At 47.8% G+C, this 18,980-nt stretch overlaps 2 protein-coding genes across 2 annotated transcripts in view; both read right to left on the bottom strand.

Moving 5' to 3' along the window:
• Positions 1-311, bottom strand: part of LOC136536214 (peptidyl-prolyl cis-trans isomerase FKBP17-2, chloroplastic-like) — an 830-nt gene extending 519 nt beyond the window's left edge. The window contains exon 1 of the mRNA XM_066528581.1: positions 21-311. Coding sequence (XP_066384678.1) covers positions 21-311 — 291 coding nt within the window. The remainder of the gene's footprint in view (positions 1-20) is intronic.
• A 1,599-nt stretch (positions 312-1,910) lies between these two features.
• LOC136538216 (DEAD-box ATP-dependent RNA helicase 21-like) lies at positions 1,911-4,955 on the bottom strand. The gene has a single exon (XM_066530205.1). It carries the CDS (start codon positions 4,612-4,614, stop codon positions 2,392-2,394), a length of 2,223 nt encoding a protein of 740 aa, XP_066386302.1. The 5' UTR covers positions 4,615-4,955; the 3' UTR covers positions 1,911-2,391.
• Positions 4,956-18,980: the final 14,025 nt, after the last annotated feature.

Raw genomic sequence — 18,980 nt, 5'->3', positions numbered from 1 at the left:
GTCTTGAGCTGCTCGGACACGACGCCGACGGCCAGGAAGCCGGCCCACGCCAGCCCCGCGCCGATCCCGAACCGCCGCGTCAGCGACGAGGCCACCCAGTCCGTGGAGTCCGCGCGCTTCGGCCTCGCCGGCGCCAGCGCCTGCTGTGGCTGCGCTTGCACGGACTGCTGCTGTGTCTGTGGTTGCGGCTGCTCGCTAGACGGCGGCTGGTTCTGGGCGCTTGCCGGGCGCGGGGTCTGCGCGCAGGAGACGTGCGGCATGGCGATGGGACGGGCGAGGATCGCCGGTGAGCTTCCCAGGAACGTGGCCATTGTGGTTCGGTGCGTCGTGGATGAGCTACTACGAGTCCAGAACGACGGAAGTGGATATTTAGGTTGATTTTGTATGTTTCTGAGATATTATTTATTTCGTTCAATTCTCGTGAGCTTTTTGTGAGTGAAATGCGGCCACAGATGTACGAGTGCTTGAAGGCTTATCCGACTGCACTGCACCACACTAGCTATCCACCGACCGTCCCCGCCGACTCTAACCATGCCATTCCTTTTTTCATCTAGAAGAAAAAAGCGGCATAGGTAATATCCACAAAGAGGGGTATCCACTATCCAGATCACACAGCAAAGAGATTGATACATGAACAAACAGCCTGTCAAAATGACACTCAATTCCAGATTCCTCGTACAAACAGTACCCATCTTCTTACTGTTGCTTGAGTTTACAGTTCGAAAATTGAATGATACCAAGTAGAACCGCTTAAAAATTTGAAATCAAAATATATATCAATCGTGCCGTAAATTTATCCAAGATAAATAATGTACTTGATAGATTCTATTTATACGAGTAATAAATTACAAAAGAAAATAGCGGTGATTACAGCCCATGCTCAGATAAAACATGTAATAGTAAGCAAGGTAACAGCTCAGAGAGAAAACAGATTCACAAACTTACCACTTATCCACACCATACACAACCCCATCCTGTCCAGGCGTATAGATTTTTTTCTCTAAGATTTCAACAATTGACAAGAATCAACACCCACAAGTACAGTTTAACATACTTCACTACTTCAGCAAGATCTCGAAATCGGATTCATATAAACACAAATCAAACCGCAAATAGAAAGATCCCAAGGAACATATCAGTGCAATGAGTAAAATTATTTAATAAATCACATTAACTGCATGGTCGACGAGTAAATTACCACTGCAAGCTGAAAAGGGGTATTATCTGTGTGACGAAAAGTATGCCATCCTTTGCTAAAATTTGGATGGCAGGTGTCTCAGACTATCAAAATGTACTCCCTACCATCAATTCTTGTCTCACAGTTTTATGACTAGAAGGCATCACCGTGAGCTCCAATGCAACACCACAGATAAGATATTCTTTCATAATGTTGTATTTTATAGTACAAAGCATATGACCAACACACAGATCATCTAATATAAAAGCATAATAAACAGTTTAACCACTATGAATCTTATACAGAATGTGCTACGCTATCTACAAATATCATATTCGGTTATTCTGCATGAACGTCTGTTCAGTTCCATAGAACAGATCACACACATTGATGGTCAATTACTCACTGGCCAAAACACAGCTGTCTCATTTTGAGTTCTGATGAAAATGCACCTTTTTGCTACATGGTTCTACCGTAAGCCAGAATGACCTGCGACTAGTGATTCAACTGCCTTTAGCACCAACATTGACACTACTACTTTAGCACCAACAACATCGACACTACTACTAAAGCACCAACAATATCGACACTACTACTTTGGCACCAACAACATTGACACTACTTAAGCTCAGAAGTTTAATGCACATTGCTTAACAATGTTATTCTGAACACACAATATCCATTTTAAGAAACCCAAACAATAGGGACCCCCATGATTCCTAGCAAGATGAAGCTATAAAATCAAACATTAAACCACATAGCAGGGACACAAAAGGTAATAATATGAAATTAAACAGCACCTCTTCGGACTAAAATGAAGATCTGAGACAATATATGCCCTCTGCAAAAAATGATAAAAGAATGACTCTGGAGCAATATGCTACCAAAAATAAAACAGCATTTATAGAACACGTACGAGATACTAAAATCCAGCCATGTCAGATCTTGCAGAATAGCACAAAAATTATGATACGATACACATGTCCACAGCTAAATCACCACCAAAACATACTAAAGTTACGACAGTGAGGCCAGTTTCCAAACAGAAATAAAACCAAATCTAATCATCATAGTTTTTTTACCTCATAAGTACATATTTCTAACCACCAAAAGTTTTGTACCTCATAAATACTAATCTAGATCCCTCCCTCTATGGTAGAAGTTGAGCTCATGATAGTCCGAAAGATCTTCAGTCCCTTCTGAGGTAGATTGCTTCAATGATTTGCAAAGACTGTATCATTTCGCCTTGGAGGTCTATCAGGAATCGAGCCTGGCTTAAATTTTGATGCCTCATGCCTTGCAAGTTCAGGTGGCACAGGACTGCTGCTCTGTATAAGCATCTGTTTCAGATCAAAGAAAATATCAGTGTTCTCCAGAGTTAAAAATGAAGTTGCCACTCCCTTCTTTCCAGCACGACCAGTCCTTCCAATGCGATGTGTGTATGTGTCGATTGAACTAGGCATCTCATAGTTAATCACATGTGCAACATCAGGAATATCAATACCACGCCCTGCAACATCAGTAGCCACAAGAACATTGAACCTACGGTTTCTAAATCCATCAAGGCTTATCTCTCTCTGGTCCTGTGACTTCCCACCATGTAGGGTTGTGACGCGGAAGCCTGCCTTGTCCAGATCCTTAGCACGCATGTCCGCTGTCTTCTTAGTATTGCAGAACACAATGGCCGTCTTGTCTCCGAGATCTGTGAGTATCTTCTGGAGCCGTGGCATCTTCTCAGACCCCTTCACCATGATCACATTCTGGGTGATCAGATCAGTGGTCTTGCCAGCTGTACCAATTGTCACAACAACTGGGTTTCGGAGATACTTCCTAGCAAGACGCTCCACAGCAGGAGGCATGGTGGCACTGAACATATAAGTAGTCCTGTAAATCCTCTTCTCATCAAGTTCCTCATCCTCATTTTCAGGTTTCAAGTTACTCGATGGCATCGCGTCAAGGACACCAACAACTTGTGGCTCAAAGCCCATATCAATCATCCTATCAGCCTCATCGAGCACAACATAGTTGCACTGGTTGAGAACAGCATACCTCCTTTCCAAGCAATCAAGAAGCCGACCAGGTGTAGCAATTACAATCTCACAGCCCTGCCTAATCTTGAAACCCTGCTCCTCAATTGACTGACCACCAACAATTGAGACAACTTTAATGCCTAGATAGGTTGCAAATTTCACAGTCTCCTCCTCAATTTGTTGAGCAAGCTCACGAGTAGGTGCCATCACAACCGCATAGGGACCCTCAGCCTCATTCTCCTCACTGATGGGCGGCAATCGGGTAATGTAAGACAACATGGGGAGTACAAAAGCTGCAGTCTTTCCAGAACCTGTCTCAGCAATACCAATAACATCACGCTGCTGTAGACCTAGCGGAATGGCAGCCATCTGGATTGGTGATGGTTTTTCATATCCAACCTTGTCAATAGCGCGAAGCAACTCGGTGCCAAGCTTGCTTTCACTCCACTTCCGCATTGGCCGGGGTATGCGAGAACCCTTATAGGAGATATTGAAATCCTCACGGAAAATACGCCAATCCCGCTCAGTCATCTCCTCAAGTGCCTTCTCAGACCAGTGCCTGTCCACGCGCATATCAAAAGCATCATACATTTCAGCAGCAGCGGCCTTCTTCTTATCTACCACATCATCCTCCGGACGGTCCTCCACACCAGCCTTGCGCCGCAGCTCTGCACGGGTCTCCTTCTCGTGCACAGCTGCCGCCTTCTTCTGCTCGCGCCGGTCAATGCCGGCAAGGAAGCCCCGGCCAAAGAGCAGCCGGGCTTCGTGCGGCGACTGGTAGAGCGCGTTCATGTCACGGCTGGTGTCCTCGGTGTTCTCCCAGTCGAAGGAGAAGCGGAACTTCTCCGAGGGCTTGATAACCCGCTTCTTGGGCTTCTTCGACCCGAGGTACTGCTCCTTGATCGCGTCGAGCTCCTTCTCCCGCTCCCGCTCCCGCTCCGCCATCTTCTCCAGCCGGTCCCTCTCCCGGTCCCCGCGATCCCCACGCTCCCTGTCGCGGTCTCGTTCCCGCTCCCGCTCCCTATCACGGTCGCGGTCGCGACGGTCTCGGTCCCTGTCGCGGCGGGAGGAGTCATCTCGGTCGCGGTCCCTATCTCGATCCCGATCTCGGTCGCGGCGGGAGTCGTCGTCGCGGCGGCGTTCCCGGTCTCGGTCCCGGTCCCGGTCGGAGGAGTCGCGATGGGAGTTGGAGGAGTCGCGAGGAGCGGAGTTGGAGCCGGACGGGGGAGCGCCGCTGGGAGGCGGCGGCGGAGGGGTCCGGGGCAGGGACTGGAGGAGGTCGAGCGCGGTGCGGCGCTGGTCGGAGACGGCGGCCTGGCGGCGCTCGAGCGCGAGGCGCTCCCGCTCCGCCTTGGTGAGGAACACAGGCTTCGCCGGCTCAGTCATCGCGTCGGCCGAGCGCTTCATCGCGGCGGTGCGGATGCGGCGAGGGGGAAGGAGGGTTCGCGCTTGTGGGGCGGACAACGGTTTGGGGAAACAGGGCAAGCGTCGCTATTCACCTCTGGCTCTGGAGTTGCCGACTTGCCCCGATTTGGGCCGTGTTTATCCAGGCCGGGAGAAGACATCGTCACCGACGTAGACATGGGCCTAATTTTATGCTGGAAACGGAGATGAGCTTGGGTCTGGGCTGGTGGGCGAAGCACTGTCTACGGCCCATATTGTGGGAGGCATAGAGTCTGTTGCTCCAACTGGGCAGCTGGGTGTGCGGCGGCAGCCAACTGTTGCCAGGGCCTTCGGACTTCGGAGCTTATCAAAACGTCGGTTTAGATCAGGTATTTGCACATTGGCAAGCCTATCGTCTCGACGTCCAACCCTAGACGTGCGTTCGGACGCAGCTTTCGTTCGACGCAACCTCCGCGCCCATTACGTAGGCTGCACCAGCGCAACAGGAGAGCACCCGCCCGCCGCACCCACGTCACCACGCGTCTGCGCCCCTACTCCCAAACCGCGACATACGCAGCCCCCTTCGCCCAGCGCCCATCCTGCTCCGGAGGCAGCGTCCGTTCGTATAGAGCTGCCTCGCTTGCGCCCGACACACGTAGCTCCTTCATCCCGCGTCCATCGCCCATCCCTCGTCCGTATGGATGCTCTGCCGGTTCCGGGAGAGACGATGCAACAGAAGGTGTGAGGAGGAGAGATGCAACATCAGATTTATTTTTGAAACATCCAAATACAACGGTTGCAATATATGAAGGCAGTTGAAACACTTGGAACATGCTTATGAAACACTTGAAAAAAAACACCTGAAACACACTTGAAAACCATTGCAACCCATACGCAACATCCAAATAAAACACATGCAACATATATTTAGAACATATACAACATCCAGATAAACATAATTGCAACATACGTCCGGAAAACACAGATGAAACATACCTCTAAAACACTTGAAACATACTATTGCAACATGCATCTGAAAACAATTGCAACATATGCAACATGTGGAACATCCCTGATCTACTTTTGCAATATCCATATGATTCAACTGCAACATACCTCTGAAACGTCTGAAATAATTAAAACATACAATTGCAACATAGGAGGGAGAGAGAGCCTGACGCGGGGAGCGCCATGGCCACTGGATCTGTAGGCATTGGGGGCTCCCAGTGCTAGAGCAGGGCCACACGCCCATGCCGAGGCCGCCGCCGGGGTCGCACCTGTCCCCACACTAGAGTGGAGGCCGAGGGTGGCTGGCCGAAAAAGAGGAAGGGGGTCGCTGGGGGTGGTCGGCCGGAGAAGAGGAAGGGGTCACTGGGTGTCGGTGTTTCAAGTTGCCACCAACAAGTAAATTTGTATTATTACGCGTCTGGTCCAGATGGTGTGCTAAGAGGACACGGGGTTTATACTGGATCGGGCAGAATATCCCTACGTTCAATTCCTTGCTGCTGCTCGTGTTACTAGCACTGAAGGTTCATAGTAGGGGTTACAAACGGTCAAGAGAGGGACATGTCCCAAGTCTCTGGTGGTGTGTTGTGATGAGTTCCGATTGGTTCGGATGAGTTCAGATGTGCTCGGATCGAGTGCCCGATGTGCGATCCCTTTAATGGGATGCCCTGCTTTCCCTTTTATAGGCTAAGGAAAAGTAGGGGTTACAGCGGAGGGAAGAGAGGAGAACGAGAAGGAGGAGAAGTCATCTAGGATTGTCGAGTCCTTTTCCTTCACGTGGGTCCTACTGACCCTATAGACGTCAATAGGGACAGCTCCACATCGTGGCCCTATCCATCACTGGTGCCATGTGCAGGCGTCGTTTCTCGGTCGTGGTGCTCCACTCCGTCCTGGTGGACATCGTGGTGAACTGGCGCGCATGTCAGTGTTCGTACGAGGATTAGGTAGAATAGTACTGGTATGCCCGATGCAGTTCCTAATGTGAGTCTCCAGGTATGGCCGTCATGGCCATGGGATACATCGAGGCATGCTAGTTGCTTCCCTGGTGTTAGAGCTTTGACCTAGACCCACATGCTTGGTCCTAGAGTGGTTGGCGACGGTATGGGTCTCCATCGGATGAGACGGAGCCCGTGGCCTCGGTACCGGACAAGGCGGAGCCAACCCTTGGTACCAGCCGAGGTGGAGCCACCCTTAGGGGTCGGACAAGGTGGAGCCCATGGCCTCAGCATCGGGCGAGATAGAGCCAACCCTCAGGGGTTGGACGAGGTGGAGCCCATGGCCTCGGCGTAGGATGAGGCAGAGCCAACCCTTAGGGGGCAGACAAGGCGGAGCCCGTGGCCTCGGCGTTGGATGAGGCGGAGCCAACCCTTAGGGGTCAAACAAGGTGGAGCCCATAGCCTTGGCGTCGAGCGAGGCGGAGCCAACCCTTAGGGGTCGGACGAGGTAGAGGAGTTGAGCTAATGTTACTGGCCTTGATGGCTCGAGTGACGCGCTTGGTGAGCTCGCTAACGAGAATGTTCGAGCAGAATCTGGGTCCATCGTTCGTGATGGGGTCGACAAAGCCCACGTGGGGCATCCCACTGCTCCTTTGAAAGGTCCTAATATGGCTAGAGGGGGGGTGAATAGCCTATTTAAAAATCTACAAATCAACTAGAGCAATTTGATTAGTATGACAAATAGCGTAATGCAAACTTACTCTAGCTCTACAAGGGTTGCAAGCCACCTATCCAACAATTCTAGTTGCAATGATTACTTAGACTCCTAAACTTGCTATGTAACTACTCACTAAGAGCTCTCAACCTTGCTACTCTAAAGAGCTCAACTAGATGAATGTAAATAATAAAGCAAGCTCTTAATTCTAATTACACTAAAGAGCTTGTATCAACTAGTTTGTAAAAATATAAATAAGTGAGTAGGGTGATTATACCGCCGTGTAGGGGATGAACCAATCATAAGATGAAGATTAAGCCAATCACCAGGAGAATGCAAATGACAAGAGACAACCAATTTTTCTCCCGAGGTTCACGTGCTTGCCAACACGCTAGTCCCTGTTGTGTCGACCAACACTTGGTGGTTCCGCGGCTAAGAGGTGTTTTACAAACCTCGTCCACACGATAGGACACCACAAGAACTGACCCACAAGTGAGGTAACTCAATAACATGAGCAATTTACTAGAGTTACCTTTTGGCACTCCACCGGGAAAGGTACATCTCCCCTTACAATCACCAGAGATGGCCACGAACAATCACCAACTCGTGTTAATCCTCCACCGCTGCTCCAACCGTCTAGGTGGTGGCAACCACCAAGAGAAACAAGCGAAATCCGTAGCGCAACATGAATACCAAGTGCCTCTAGATGCAATCACTCAAGCAATGCACTTGGATTCTTTCCCAATCTCACAAAGATGATGGATCAATGATGGAGATGAGTGGGAGGGCTTTGGCTAAGCTCACAAGGTTGCTATGTCAATGAAAATGTGCAAGAGTAAGAGCTTGAGCCGGCCATGGGGCTTTAAATAGAAGCCCCCATCAAATAGAGCCGTTATGCCCCTTCACTGGGCATAACACGGGCTGACCGGACGCTCTGGTCATGTTGACCGGACTCTAGATCCAGCGTCCGGTCAACCGATGTAAGCCATGTGTCATTGTCCATTCAACAGGAACCACCCGATCACAACGACTAAGTGGCGACCGGACGCTCTGGCATAAGTGACCGGATGCTAGACCCCTAGCGTCCGATCATTTACAGTAAGGTTCCAAACCAGGTTTTCTTTGACCGGATGCGTCCGGTCCATCTTGACCGAACACACCTCAACGTCCGGTGCAAAACCCTGGATGATGTGCTGACCTGTCAGTTCGACCGGACTCGAACTTCTAGCGTTCGGTCAATTCAGACCCAGCATCCAGTCAATAGACCGACGCTGGCATTTTCACTGCTACGCCCGACCGGACGTGCCGGTCCACCCAAGACTAGCATCTGGTCATAGTGAAAACAGTGAGACTGAGTTCCTTTCTCCTCTATCTTCTTCACCCTTGCTCAAATATGCTAACCACCAAGTGTATCAACTTGTGCATATGTGTTAGCATATTTTCACAAACATTTTCAAGGGTGTTAGTACTCCACTAGATCCTAAATGCATATGCAATGAATTAGAGTATCTAGTGGCACTTTGATAACCGCGTTTCGATACGAGTTTCACTCCTCTTAATAGTATGGCTATCTATCCTAAATATGATCACACTCGCTAAGTGTCTTGATCACCGAAACAAAATGGCTCCTACAATTTTACCTTTGCCTTGAGCCTTTTGTTTTTCTCTTTCTTCTTTTCCAAGTTTAAGCATTTGACCATCACCATGCCATCACCATTGTCATGATCTTCGCCATTGCTTCATTACTTGGAGTAGTGCTACCTATCTCATAATCACTTTGATAAACTAGGTTAGCACTTAGGGTTTCATCAATTAACCAAAAACAAACTAGAGCTTTCATCCTCCCCCTTTTTGGTAATTGATGACAACCCTTTCATAAAGATATGAATTGAGATTTAATTGAATTCACGTTACTTGCCCAAGCATATCTACCATGTGTAAAAGAATATGGACAAGTTTCATGAACTCCAAATGGTAGTAATTGCTCCCCTACATATGTGCTAAGAGTTTGGATTGTAGCTTGTATATATGCTTAGATAGGAAATATAGGAGTCAATTTCTACCAAATGATGCTAAGGTATAAGAGATGGACCTTTGAAGCATGATACCAATCGGAGTACACCAATATACCATCCTTAGCATCATTAGTAACTAGACATACACAAAAACTAGAATGCCTCATGAGATCAACATTATATGCAAGGGTCTAGTTTCCATAGAATGAATATAAGTCTAGTTACTTTAGCCTATGCATGCTAGTTTTTCATTTCATCATTCAAACCTATAACTAGCATACACCACACAAGCATGGATATTAAAATTAAGAACTTGTACCATGCAAGCAAATATATGAAATGTTCATTCAAATGCATCATACAAGTTTATGAGCTTGCTCCCCCCTACTTGTGTGATCAAAATTTTAATTGATCCCTCCTTTATCATATCTCTCCCCTTATGTCAAATAGCCCCCTATCACTCATATCTTTGTTTCTCTCCCCCTTTGTCAACAATTAGCACAAAAGGTGAGCTCAAATTATAGATAGGTTGGGGTGAAACCATGTGAAATGAGGATCATTTTTCTAATTTAGTTCAATCTAGATTACTTGCAAAAGATATTTAACTCGGTTTGATCCAAGGACAAGCTTCTTCACACCTCCAAATAAGGGTTATCTTGTACCATGTTGAGTTAAATACTTATAGCTCATTTTCTAAATCAAACACTAGGTTTGCAAGCCCACAAACATGTCATATGCTACCACTAGATCATTTCAAACATACAAGCAATAGTGGTACCATACAAGCATCAAATTCATTTGATTTTCATGAATGAGCCTAGGACATGATAGGAATGACTAGATGCACTAAATAAGTCTCTAGCAATGGATGGATGACATGTCAATCAACTTTACCTTGCTTTGCTCGAAGGAGAGGCATGTCATATAATGGGGGTGCATCAACACATATTGGAGAAGTCAAGTATGTTCAATTCATTCCTTAGCTTGCAAAACCTCTTCTCATCAAGTGGCTTGGTAAATATGTCAGCAAGTTGATCTTCGATGCCCACACTCTCTATGCAAATGTCCCCTTTTTGTTGGTGATCTCTTATGAAGTGATGACGGACATCTATATGCTTTGTTCTTGAGTGTTGAACTAGGTTGTTGGTGAGCTTTACGACACTTTCATTGTCACATAGCAATGGCACTTGCTTGAACTTGATTCCAAAGTCACTCAAGGTAGCCTTCATCCAAAGTAATTGAGCACAACAACTACCGCCTGAAATGTACTCCGCTTCGGTGGTTGAAAGTGCTACACTATTTTGCTTCTTTGATGACCAAGATACAAGTGATCTTCCCAATAGTTGACATGTGCCCGATGTGCTCTTTCTCTTAACTTTGCATCCCGCATAATCAGAATCCAAATATCCAATCAACTCAAATCTTGCTCCTTTGGGATACCATAATCCAACATGTTGTGTATGCTTCAAGTACCTCAATATTCTCTTTGTTGCCTTCAAATGACTTTCTCTTGGTGAGGCTTGAAATCTAGCACACATACATACACTAAACATCACTGAAAGGATCAAGATGCCCAAGAGGGGGGGTGAATTGGGCTAATTCTAAATTTTCTTGCAATAATCAAATCCTACGGATAGCCCAATTAACCCCTTGTGCCTAGAAAAGTGTTTATATCAAACTAATGCACAACTACCTCTCAACCTAAGTTCCAAACTTACTCTAGCAAGCAATTCTTATGGAAGTAAAAACAAGTATTGAATTGCTCAAAGTAAATGCTCAAAGTAAATAGAGAGAGAAAGAAACGCGGCGATGTTTTGCCGAGGTATCGGAGAGTCGCCACTCCCCACTAGTCCTCGTTGGAGCACCCGCGCAAGGGTGTAGCTCCCCCTTGATCCGCGCAAGGATCAAGTGCTCTCTACGGGTTGATTCTTCGACACTCCATCGCGGCGAATCACCCAAAGCCGCTCACAACTTGAGTTGGGTCACCCACAAGCTCCGCCGGGTGAACACCAAACTCCCAATCACCACCAAGCCATCTAGGTGATGGCGATCACCAAGAGTAACAAGCACGAACTCTCACTTGACCATGCGAAGCCTAATGAGAAGATGGATGCACACTTTGCTACTCTTGATTTGCTAGTGAGGCTACTCTCTTGGATTCTCAAATCACAAACACCTCACTAGGACCTTGCTCTTCTTGGCACTCACAAACGTGTTTCTCAGCTATTGGAATGAGCAAAAGATACTCCACTCACGAGTGGAGCTTCTATTTATAAGCCAGCCTGAAAAACGAACCGTTATGAGCCTATGCGGGATGACCGGACGCTCCGGTCGTGATGACCGAACACTCCGGTCAGTTCAACCCGCGAACCAGTTTTCAAGTGATGACCGGACGCTGTCAGGGTCCGGTCAGTACCGACCGGACGCGTCCGGTCGCTCTTGGATGCTTACTGTAAACGACCAGACGCTGGATACTCAGGGTCCGGTCATACTGACCAGACGCGTCCGGTCACTCTTTCCCAAGTCTGGACCCTTACTGGAGTTGACCGGACGCTGGCCCTCAGCGTTCGGTCACATGACCTCCCAGCGTCCGATCACACCAGACTTGATCTTCACGGTCAAATGAACTGACCGGACCCTACGGCCAGCGTCCGGTCGCACCAGAGCCAGCGTCCGGTCAGTGTTTGACCCTCCATTCACTTCTAACTTCCGAACATATGTGAATGAAGTTTGCTCCAAAAGATCTTAGGCATTCATAGGAGCTACCTAGAGCTAGTTTTAACAAGTGTGCACCACACCTAACTCACTAGACTTAACTAGGTCAAGCTACCCGTTCATACCCCCCTTCATAGTACGACCAAAGGAAAAACAAAGTCCTAAACTACTCTAAGTGTCTCTCCAACTCCAATTGACACTTAGAACTAGTTATCCTTAACCTTGTCGTCCAACCTTTGAAAACCGAAACGATTTCCATCGTAGGGGCATGACAACCTCGATTGCCCAATCGATCTCCATTACCATGACCTAACTTAATTGTCTCTGCAAAACACACATTAGTCATAGTAATCTTGTATTGACATTAATCACCGAAATCCAAATAGGGGCCTAGATGCTTTCAATCTCCCCCTTTTTGGTAATTGATGACAATACCACCTCGAGTATGTTATGGAGTGAGGTTTTTGACGGGCTTGGTTCATATAAGCTTTTGTCAATAAGAACAAAAGAGTTAGTCATGCTTATATGACCCAAGCCAACACAATGTACTCAAAGAATATGAATTAAGCATGAGTACAAATAACAAAGCTCATTTGCTTCGAAGTGTAAACGCGGAAGCAAAAACAAATGAGCATTACACAGGTGATATGACATATAGATAAAGCAAAGTAGAAGTCACACATGTCAAATATCACAACCACGTAGATAGCACTATCACATATAAATAAAAGTATGCATGAAAGTAAACACACGAATGCATAAGTAATAGTGTATCACACAAATAAAACTCCAAATGTATATAATAAGCTAATACTAGATAACTAGCTCCCCCTAAAACTCGCTCCCCCTAAGTCTGCATACTCAAACCCTCTCCCCCTTTGGCATCAAACACCAAAACCTAGGGGTCGGACGGCGGGGCTGCAGCGGACGAGTCGGGTGCTGAAGTATGTGGAGCAAGATGGAACTGGGCGCCATCATCATCTGACCCTGAGCTCTGAACTGACTAACCCTCTAAAGCAGGAAGTGTCGCTGAAGCGGTCTGGGTCTGAGCTGGTGCTGCCTGTGAAGCTGCAAGTATGTCTGTCGTAGGATCTGACGAGGCGACAGACGAGGGGAGCCTCTGAGTAGTCATGATAGCTGGAGCGGCTGTAGATGGACCGGCAGTATGCATGTGAGGTGGAGTAGGCATGCCGGTCAACTCACTGAATGATGCTCCAAGACTCCTGGAGACTGACGACTCAGGCACGAATAGTGAGGACGTCTACTCTAGTGAGAAACCTGTGTGATAAGGAGTGAACTGCGGGGCTACACCAGGTGAGGCTAACCACTGGGACACCTGTACAGGAGGTGAAGGAAACTGAGCTGGAGGCTGTCCCTGACTCTGAAGCCCGATGGGCTGTACTGCTGGAGTCGTCAAAGTGGTAGGAGGCTGTGCAAGCTGGGGCGAAGTCTGTGGCAGTGGGATCCCAATGGCTGTCACTACATGCTGCATGAATCCCATGAGCTGCTGCTACATAAGTAACTGCTGGTGCTGAAGGAGCTGCTGCTGCCGCTGAAACTCGTCCTGACGAGCCTGAAACTGTGCGAAGTTTGTAGCTGTCTCCTGTGCCTGTCGTGTCTGATCCTGCTGCATCCGCTCAAGAATAGCAATGAGAGCGGGGTCTGTCTGTGGAGTAGGTGGAGCAGAACTGGAGCTACCTGCCTTTGCATCGTGTCTGTGTGGAGGCATCTAAGGTATAGGCTGGTAGTCGTCGTCGGAGCTATCACTGTACTCACTCACCTCCTGCTGTGCCTCTAGCTCCTCCTCCTCAGTGGCTGCAATCCCTCTGATGATCTCGTCCTGCTGAGCTGTGGACTCTGGCACGTTGGGACGATAGCTAGGCTATCTGGGTGCCGGAGGAGTGGCGTGTCTGATCCTCTGTGACAGGTTGTAAGCTGGGAACTCTGTAGTGGCACCTGTATACTCATCCATCATGCCAGGTGGCTTATCAATCACAACTCTGTGGATGAGGAACGTGATCCAGTGAGCATAGGGAAGCTGCCTGTGACCCTTGAATCCCTCAGCTATAGTATCCTCCATCTCTGAAAGAAGGAGGTCCCAGATGTCAAACACTATCATCTGCATGATGGCATTGAGAAGCCAGAGCTGTAAGCGAGTCAGGCCCTCCCTGTATCCCAACCTGAGAAGCAGTGTCCTCCTGATGATGGCCTCTAGTATCCTCGCTGTAGGAGTCAAGTCACTGGGGTTCCTGCTCGACCCCTCACCAAAAGGCTCCTTGAAGCAATGCCGCACTAAATCTGTAGGGGGCACCTGCCCTCCATGAGGACGCCTGGGAGGCCCCTGCTGTCCATAGCAAACCTCATGCATCTTTACAGGCTGCTCCTGTAGTCTCAGTATCTCCCTGGCTCTGCCACTAGTCACTCTGTAGTCTTTGCCATTGAAGGCAAAGTGAATGAATCTATGATGAGGATCGATGTAGAGCGAGGCATAAAACTGATGGACCCAAGAAGGTACATATATCCCTGTTTGTCCAATCAGATCTGACAGTCCTAGCAAATATGACAAGTATTGCCGAATGCCCTCTCCGGCTGCTGCCACAATGGACTCTATCTAATAGACCCTCTGTGATCTGAACACTGCCCCACTGTTAAGATATGCATTGTAGAAATCCTCCTGCAGTGGCATGTAGAACCCCTCAGCTGCTCTCTCATCCCTCCTCGGGGGAAACCAGACCTCAAACTCAACAAACCACAGCTGCTGAACCTGCCTGGCTGTAGCGGCCCTCAGGTCAAGGTGAACTACTGGAGGTGGACCCTATGGTCTGGGCGGAGGGCGTGAACCCCTGCGCTGTGTAGCTGGCCGCGGTGGAACTGCAGCACTGGTACGACTCGAGCGGCGTAGCTGAGGTGCTGGCTCGGTCTCCTGACTCTCCTGAGTCTCCTAGGCTGGCTGAGACTCTGCTGATGGGGGCTGCTGCTGTGCTGATGGACCCTCCTCAATGGCAACCCGTCGTCCTGCAAGCATGGCAGTCCCGGCTGGACTACCGTGACGACGCTCAACCTCCTCAATTGCAGCTCTGACTGCGGGTGAAACTGGCTGATCTGCAATGACAACTCCACTGCGGGTGCCACCTCTCTCGGCACGCTCTGCGGCCTCTGCAATAGCTGCTGCTCTCGCTGTCTCTGCGTCAGGGTACTTCCGCTTCTTGGATGTTACCTGCTTGGTTGACTTGCCTTTAGATCCGACTGGCTGGCAAGGCGGGGGCCTCCTATCATCATCACCTGGGCCACCACCAACATTCTTGGTGCGAGCCATCTGAACTGACAAGATGATGAACTGCTGCTGATGAAGATCAACTGTCAAACTGCCGCTTTCGAGGCTTGGCCTCGATCCTTACTCGCGAGCTTGGCTCCGAGTTAACTGCCGACTGCCAGATGAAACACAACAGAACCGACTCGCTGCACGATAGAATAGATGGATATACAAATAAATACCATATATCTAATAGACGCGAAATCCTAATAGAGAAAGCAATGTAGATGCGAACTTGAATCGAGTGGCTTTCTACCTGACGAACAGCGATCCGAGAAGAGATAAGATATCACGCGGGGGATCCTCGGAACCAGGCTAGGGTTAGGTCAAACGCCTTGAATGCAATTGGGAATCAGTGCGTTTAGAATTTGATCTAGGTCACAATTGGAGATCAAGATTGAAACGCAAAAACTCGCCTTACCAAACAATGGGAGGATAGGGCAAGAGCACTTGGCGAAGATTTGCAGCCTTGGCAACGGTGGAACGACGAGCTTGGGCGCGAGGAGGCCGGCGAGGAGCGGAGCAGGCGTGGTGGTGCGCAGGACGGCGGTGCTCCGAGATGACTGGTGTGGGGCTCGGTGGCATGCTAGGCCGGGGCGCGAGGCTCGGCTACGAGCTCGGGGAGGCTGCGGCGGTGCAGCTAGGCAGGGGCACGGAGGCGCGGGCGCGAGGTGAGGCGCGAGAAGGCGGCGGCGCAACCGTGCGGTGGCTACTTGGGCTAGGGCACGGCGGCGGCTTGGGTTAGGTCAAGGAAGAAGAAAGGTTCAGATAAATAACCCCCTAAACACGACAGAAAAGGAAACGGGAAAAGAGTCCTTAAGACGCGCGAGATCCACTGACCGGACGCTCCGGTGGTAGCGACCGGACGCTACCACCCAGCGTCCGGTCAATTCCAGAGAGGTCCAAATCCTCTGGAATCGGGACCGGACGCGTCCGGTGGTCCATGACCGGACGCAGGCAGGGTCCGGTCAGTACAATTTGATCTTCCTCCGATCGACTGGACGCTGAACCCTTTCTGACCGGACGCACAGACGCAGCGTCCGGTCACTCCTTCAATAGCAGTTCACCTCCTGTGAACTGACCGGACGCTGAACAGCAGCGTCCGGTGCAGCGTCCGGTGCACCTTTTCCAGCAAATCTTCAAACTTCCTTCGCGCTGCCTGTTCCCAATCAAGTCCCAACTTGAATAAGATCCAAATAAACACCAATTGGGACTGATGTGAGTGACCTCTCTCAAACCCTCATATTTTTCAAAATATTTTGCCTTAGGCTATAATTCTTTTTAAGAAAATAGGCAACAATAAGGCAAATGGAACAAAATGACAAAACAAAATTCATGCATATGTAATACTTGTAAGTGAATCTAGTTGCTTGTCAAGTTTGATCCAAGGTTAAGCTTCTTCACACGCTTTTCGGCGGTTATCTTAACCATGTTAGACAAGCCCTATATGCATTTCCACAAATTAAACATGTTGTATATTACAATGAATGCAAGGGACAACACAAGCTCAATTTTTTGTGAAGTTACTAAAATCAAGTACATTGAGCTCGTTTCGCAATCTACAAAATGTAGCCTCATCTAGCGGTTTAGTGAAGATATCCGCTAATTGATCTTCGGATCTTACACCTTCTAGTGATATATCATTTTTAGCTACATGATCTCTTAGAAAGTGATGACGGATATCTATATGCTTGGTGTGAGAGTGTTGAACCGGATTATTTGCAAGTTTTACCGCACTTTCATTGTCGCACAAAAGAGGTACTTTCTCTAGAACTACTCCATAGTCTAGTAAAGTTTGTTTCATGTATAATATTTGTGCACAACAAGCACCCACGGCAATGTATTCTGCTTCGGCGGTGGACAAAGCCACACTATTTTGTTTCTTGGAGGACCAAGACACAAGTGATCTACCAAGCAAATGGCACCCTCCGGATGTGCTCTTTCTATCAACTTTGCATCCGGCGTAATCCGAATCGGAATAGCCAATTAATTCAAATAAAGCTCCTTTGGGATACCAAAGGCCAATGCTTGGCGTGTGCTTAAGATACCTAAGAATTCTTTTTACGGCAATTAAATGTGTTTCCTTAGGACTAGCTTGAAACCTAGCATACATACACACACTAAACATGATGTCGGGCCTAGATGCGGTTAAATATAACAAGCTACCAATCATAGAACGGTAGAGAGTTTGATCAACCGAGTTACCTCCCTCATCTAGGTCGAGATGTCCATTGGTAGGCATTGGGGTCTTGATTGGCTTACATTCATCCATCTTGAATCTCTTGAGAAGGTCTTTTGTGTATTTCTCTTGAGAGATGAAGATGCCTTCTTTCATTTGCTTGACTTGAAAACCAAGAAAGAATGTAAGCTCACCAATCATTGATATCTCAAACTCCTTAGACATCAATTCACCAAATTCTTTGCATGAGTCTTCATTTAATGATCCAAAGATAATATCATCAACATATACTTGACAAATGAAGATATGCCCATCAAGCTTCTTGGTGAATAGTGTGGTGTCGACCTTCCCAATGGTGAAGCCCTTCTCAATAAGGAAATCCCGAAGGCGCTCATACCAAGCTCTTGGGGCTTGCTTAAGCCCATATAGTGCCTTGGACAACCTATAAACATGATTAGGATATCTAGGGTCTTCAAACCCGGGAGGTTGATCAACATAGACTAGTTCATTAATAAAGCCATTTAAGAATGCACTTTTCACATCCATTTGATATAGTTTCATTTCATGATGTGATGCATATGCAAGAAGGATACGGATGGCTTCTAATCTTGCAACCGGTGCAAAGGTTTCTCCAAAATCTAAACCTTCAACTTGAGAGAACCCCTTTGCCACTAGTCTTGCCTTGTTCCTCACAACAACACCTTGATCATCTTGCTTGTTGGGAAACACCCACTTTGTTCCAATCACTCTTGCACCTTTTGGTCGCTCTTCAAGATTCCATACTTCATTGCGAGTGAAGTTGTTCAACTCTTCATGCATGGCATTGATCCAATCCGGATCTTTTAGAGCTTCTTCTACCTTGGTAGGCTCATAGCAAGAGACAAAAGAGTGATGAGCAATAAATGAGGTAAGTTTTTGAGATCTAGTCATCACCCCCTTTGTTGGACTCCCTATGATGAGATCTTGTGGATGATCTTGTAGGAGAGGTGTATTTCTTCTATTGACCACTTGAGGAGGAGGTTGTGGAGCATCAACATCTTGTGCTTGTACCACCATTTGCTCATGGGAGATATGAGTATCTTCATTTTTTACTCTCCCAACTTTATCACCATCTTGTGGTACATTTGATGAAGAGGGTTGGTTAATGACTTGTACATCATCTTCATCATCTTTTGGCTTGATGTCTCCCACCGGAATATTCTTCATAGCCTCCCTCAAAGGTTCATCACCTACATCATCAAGATTCTCATGTGCTCCTTGGGAGCCATTAGATTCATCAAATTCCACATCATATGTTTCTTCAACCAAGCCAGTGGCATGATTAAATACTCTATATGCTTTGGACTTTAATGAGTAACCAACAAGAAAACCTATATCACAATGCCTTTGAAACTTCCCTAGGTGTTGCCGCTTCTTGTAGATGTAGCACTTGCAACCAAACACCCTAAAGAAGGAGACGTCCGTCTTCTTCCCATTGAGCAACTCATATGGTGTCTTGACAAGGAACTTTTGA

Source organism: Miscanthus floridulus, chromosome 2, assembly GCF_019320115.1.
Source record: "Miscanthus floridulus cultivar M001 chromosome 2, ASM1932011v1, whole genome shotgun sequence".
NCBI classification, from domain to species: Eukaryota; Viridiplantae; Streptophyta; class Magnoliopsida; order Poales; family Poaceae; genus Miscanthus; species Miscanthus floridulus.
The sequence above is the reverse complement of the archived record's forward strand: the minus strand, read 5'-3'. Positions and strand labels throughout refer to the sequence as shown.